A 6,000-nucleotide genomic window follows, 5' to 3' on the forward strand; every position below is an offset into this window, starting at 1 on the left:
AGGAAGATGTAGAATCTGACCTCAGGTTGTTGAGGCTCATGAAGGAAATGACAACGACCAAAATGAAAGGTGGTTTGTTGTGCTCCCAAAAGCATATTGTTAATGTCTACGCCCCCACACTTAATCTGTACCTGTCAGGACTTCCCAGAAACACAGCTTTGAAATTTCCATCCCTCCCTCACATATATAACTAGAACGCTATTTCTTAGCTACTGTAATTATATGAGAACAGAACTGCTCATATTTCTCTCGACTTTTTATTTGACCAGGTAAAAATAACATTCAAATTCCCTACATTGACACTCTATCATCTTAGAAAATGACACTTTGGTTAATGTAGCCTTAAATTCCCTGAATATGAGAGGACGACAAAACGTTTATGGCTGGAATAGTTTTGATCATAAATCTGCTCAATAAGCTCCTACTTGGGGCTAAACAACAATAATTAAAATAAAATTAACATTTGATATGAAGATTATCTAAACACTTCACCTGCTAGTTTGTGCTACTAAATGTCAGCAAGTTCTCATGAAAAAAGCAAGGCTTCTCAGAAACGAAACGCTACTATGTAATTAAGGATCTAAAATTGTAAACTTGCCCCTGCCAATTGGCGCATAACAGCATATAACTGAGGCCTCTCTCCAACATAAAAAAAAAAAGATATGAGGTCCATTGCGCACATCATGTTTAGTCTGCCACATTTCTTTGAAACCTTTACTCTACCTGTGTTTAAAACCCGCCCCTTTCACTAACTATTTGAACGATATCTAGCTTTTCCTATCCAGACAAAGAGAGACTTGGAAACTCAATGGACACTGATCTTCTTTTAACTATGGAATAAACAAAACTGTACAAAAATACATTAACTTATTTTAATCATAAACCTAAACATCATCAAAGGAGGACGTACACCTCATCGCTAGGTGGGAGCAGGTGATGGAAAGCAACAAGGAAAAAAATCCTGCAATAGCTGATGGTTATTTTTTTAGATGTGCTTGATATATATATATTTACTTCCCAATAATCAGTAAAAAAAAATATCCCGAGTAAGTTATCAGCTTTCAGTTAAAACGTTAGAATTCGTCGATACTTTCGTAATATATTCGATTAAATATATTCATATGACCTTTAGTTTCTTCCCCTTTCGAAAGTGTCAAGTTTATCTCTTGTTGAACATGTGAAATGACGTAGTGCTGCAGAAAGTCAGCGACAGGATTTCGAATAAGAAAAGAGACTTGTTCAAGTGTTTTCATGACAAAAGGACAGTATTCTAATACTGATAATTAACAAATAAAATCCAAATAGCTAACTTGAAACTAGCCTAATCTAAAAACTTGAAGCTATGCAGTTTTACTGAATGACAAGAGGTCACGTAAAACGATATGTGACATGGAATATGAATGGATTTTAAACAAAGATAATTCAAAACAACCGATAAACGCAAAAGCTTATTTGTTTTAGTGAACAAATCATCTAACTTCAAAATAATTACGACATATAAAATGTAATGATATAAACATTAACATATTTTCTTTAAATCACTGAAACGATCACCCGACATTCTGCATAGATAATTAAGTTGTGCAAAATTCAAAGGAATGTAAAGTATTTATTGAGGCATAGAATAAAAATTAGAAACAATATCTGAAGTGAAAGCTGCATTGAGTTATTATAAATATCATTAATCTTTAAATAAGCAAAATTATGGACATTTCATATAAACACCAGATCTGGCTGTAATAGTCGGGCTGTTTAAGTCGTCTTTTAATCAACAGAATGTGGTATGGGTAGACCGAATTATAAGGGACGGAAAGAGAATCACAGTAATTCTGTCTGTAGCTGTAGTTCAATTCGGTCTCTACCCATTCTGTAGATTAAAAGACGACTTAAACAGCCCGACTATTACAGCCAGATCTAGAGTTTATATGAAATGTCCATATATATATAAGTAAAAAAAGGAGCTTGTATGTAATCGCTCAACATGCTAGAAATAGCAGCCAAAAGTCCCTTAAAGCATACTGTGTCGTCTTAAAAAAAGAGGCGAGACGACATTGGATAAAGTAGTCCTATGTACGCTGCGTGAAAAAAGACATGATGGTCATGTTTGGAACCCTTGTCACCTCAGATCTACTCTATTAAACTGACTTTGTGTATATAATCACTAGATATGCTGATCCCGACCGAAAATCACACAATGTTATCGGAATAAAAACATACACTGGACTATAAGATAGACAAAACGATCGATTAAACAAAATCGTTAAAAATTAGGATAATACTGAAGAACTTATCAAGATGACAATAGAAAAGTGATGTTTAGTGGGAGGAAACAAAGCAATCTATATCATTGAGAAATGACAAATAACAATAATAATAATCTACTGCAATTAGGCCCTCAAATTAAGTGCTGTTAAACCATCTTTAAGAAATTGGGTGAAATATGACGATCAGGAGATTAGAAACAAAAACGTAATAGCAAAATATATAGTTTTATTTAATGCATCTATTAGAAAACACGACGTATAAACATATATGTGAACTACCTATCTATCTACACACGCACATATATATATACGCATGTATGTGTATACATACATACATACATACATACATACATACATACATACACACATATATTTATTATATTAGTAATGTGCAAATGCTATATTCCAACAAAAAAGAAATGTTCGCTATAAATTAATGTCTTATGAAGGATATCAACTGACAGGAGTAAAGGTGAGGTGTGTAATCACAGTTACCGGCACTATGAAACTATAAAAAAATACAATGCACGATGAGACAAAATAAAGTACTGTAAATTTATATCTACGAATATAAATGTCAATTTTCAATGAAAAAGAAATCGCAAAAACTCACCGAAGATACTGATCAAAACTAGGTGCTAACGTAGATATTACATGCCGGATTTGGCAGCCATTTTGCGGTATGGACTTATTGGCAGAAGCTGAGCAGAATTGTCAACCATTATTTCACAGAGTCGTTAGCTGTATCTACTTAGAACCCACTAAACTTCTAATAATGTCTAAGTGCCTTCACGAAATATTTTGAATATATTAACACTTAGTAGGCTGACTTCGGATCTACAATCAGGAAGTTTATATTCATAATATGCTCCAATATATATATATATTTAAAATGTTGATTCTTTACCTTTTGACGTACAGATTTAAAAAATAATTTTTTGTAACTAAACACTTTCAAACTTCGGACACTGGTAGAATGTGTCATATAAAACATGTTTTACTCTTAGCATTTTTGAGAAAAACTTATATTTACAAAGTAATTTCACGTTAAAGTAGGCATATTTCAGTCATTTCAACCAATCAATGACGTGTATTCAGCTGAATAAAATTACTACCATTCTTTGTCAACAAGAACTTCTGACGGTGTATTTTTCGTTTGTCACTGTTATTTATGACAACCCTAACCCTAAAACCTTAACCCTAACCCTAACCCTAAAACCTACCCCTAAAACCCTAACCCTAAAACCCTACCCTCAAAACCTACCCCTAAAACCCTAACCCTAACCGTAAAACCCTAACCCTAAAACCCTAGCCCTGACTGAGGGTGGTCGTGAAGATCTATTCATTTCCCCAGTCACCCCAGAAAGCCATTAAAAAAACATTCCCTTCATGTTCCGCCAGACGCAATTTCCGGTGAAGCCTTGCTTTGCAATGTCAATTAACAAATCACAGGGACAGACACTCTCAGTTACAGGAATACATTTGGACAAGCCCGGCTTTTCGCATGGGCAACTTTATGTTGCCTGTTCCCGTGTTGGAAGTAAAACCCGCAATATTGTTTACAATGAGATTTTGGATAAGCATTTGTAAATGCATTGGTATCCTCAACGGAAACAATTCTCACTTTGTCAGATGTTTATTGAGTTAGATTAAAGGGCTAGGTCTCTTTTTGTGAAGGCTGTCGGTAAGTTTTATTAAGTTTCGCCAATGCGAATCTCCAAAGCTACATTCTTCAATGCTCCTTAATCCAATGCAGTCATCCTCCTCTGAAACAAACCCGCCATGCACATCTCCACAGCCAAAATAAACTGAAACACTAAAACCAAACGAAAATACTTTAACAAATAAAAGAAACTGAAATGCTAAAAGCAAACGAAAATATTTTAATAAACAAAATGAACTGAAATGCTAAAACCAAATGAAAATAATTTAACAAACAAAATAAATTATACACACGTGTATCTCAAACAAAATATGTCAGAAATAACAGTGACAAACGAAATATACACCACCGGAACTTCTTGTTGACAAATAACAGCAGTAATTGTATTCACCTCAATAGACGTCAGTGATTGGTTGAAATTACCGAAATACGATAACTTTAACAAATAACTTACAAATTGCAGATTTTTCAAATCAATCAAAAGCAAAATCAAAATCAAATTCGATGACTGGCATCCGTGCTGGCAGGGTGCAAAAGAGCACCAAGTGAGCTTGATCATTGACAGAGCGGCTAACCGGCTTCCATGCCAGTGGCACTTAAAGGGCACCATTCGAGCGTGATCATTACCAGCGTCACCTTACTGGCACTTGTGCTCATGCTAGTAGGGTGCCAAGAGCACTGTCTGAGTGTGATCGTTGCCAGAGCAGCCTACTGGTTTCCGTGCCAGTGGCACGTAAAAGGGCACTATTCGAGCATGATCATTACCAAAGTCGCCTTACTGGCACCTTTACTGGTGGCATGTGTAAAAGGATTCGAGCGAGGTCATTGCCAGTATCGCCTGACTGGCCCCCATGCCGGTGGCACGTAAAAAGCACCCACTACACTCTTGGAGTGGTTGGCGTTAGGAAGGGCATCCAGCTGTAGAAACTCTGCCAGATCAAGATTGGAGCCTGGTGCAACCATCTGGTTTGCCAGCCCTCAGTCAAAATCGTCCAACCCATGCTAGCATGGAAAGCGGACGTTAAACGATGATGATGATGATGATGACTGCCAAGAGTAAACGATGTTTTATGAGACACATTCTACCAATATATGAAGTTTGAAAGTGTTTAGTTACAAAAAATTATTTTTTAAATCTGTAGGTCAAAAGGTAAAAATCCAAAATGTTTTTTAAATTCAAGAAATTGTAAAACTCTTATTATAAAAAAAAAACGAGAAATTGTGATGGGTGTTTACATTAAAATAAAGGTCAAAACAATGAATCTTTTTACTTCAATATCTTCAAAATATATAAAATAAATCTTCAGTTATTTCACACAAAAGTATGCAGAAACATACTACTTGAAACTTTAGACATTTTCAATCCAATTCCATCTTGATTCATCATTGTATCATTTCTAAGTTTTCAGTCAAAAATTTTCCTAAGTAAGCAAACAATTTTTCCTCTATAAGAAAATAAAACTTTAATAATTCTTTTATCCACTTCAGCCTGCGATTTTTTTGAAGACTAAAATACAATTTTCCAATATTACGTTTATACCATTACCATGTAAAATGAAAGAGGTACAACTGTAAATCAAAACTTGGGTGCCTCTGAGAACATATTTCAACATTCTGATACTCAAGACACTAATAAAATGTTATTACCATTTATATTATCAGTGTAGTTTCCAGTCTGGAAACTATACAGAAAAGTTTGAAAACTAGGTGTTAGGTTGAGCAGGTCAAGCAACTCTGTAGAATCTTATACGTTTACTTGGTCTTTGACTCAAATGAATGATATACATTGAAATGAGTGACAGTAGCGCATGTGGGAAATATTGAAGATCCTGTTATATTTGTTTATGTTTGTGTTGAAACAACTGCTTAATAGCGCTTCAACGGCAACCAAGTAGGTCTATGCTAACACCCTGTAAATCAAAGAATAAAAACAGGGAAATTACTTGGGTCCCCATCTGTATGTGGCATAACAGTCAAGTTACGTTTTTGTTTTGTTTTGTTTTTTATTGAGATTGAAACGTGTCCACAATTGTCATCCATACTTGCCAAATGTAGATTAAATTAGTATTAGTC

The 6,000-nt window shown here is 34.8% G+C and overlaps 1 protein-coding gene across 2 annotated transcripts in view; it reads right to left on the minus strand.

Moving 5' to 3' along the window:
- Positions 1-5,661, minus strand: part of LOC115213038 (FAST kinase domain-containing protein 4-like) — a 29,773-nt gene extending 24,112 nt beyond the window's left edge. The window contains exon 1 of one of the 2 annotated variants that reach the window (XM_036503830.1): positions 5,575-5,661. In XM_036503830.1, the coding sequence (XP_036359723.1) occupies positions 5,575-5,577 (3 nt within the window). In that variant the 5' untranslated portion in view covers positions 5,578-5,661. Of the gene's footprint in view, positions 1-2,877; positions 3,108-5,574 lie in introns of those variants that run through there. The other variant, XM_029781944.2, reaches the window with a different exon arrangement.
- Between the last annotated feature and the right edge of the window lie 339 nt (positions 5,662-6,000).

This window comes from Octopus sinensis, linkage group LG6 (genome assembly GCF_006345805.1).
Source record: "Octopus sinensis linkage group LG6, ASM634580v1, whole genome shotgun sequence".
Classification (NCBI taxonomy): Eukaryota; Metazoa; Mollusca; class Cephalopoda; order Octopoda; family Octopodidae; genus Octopus; species Octopus sinensis.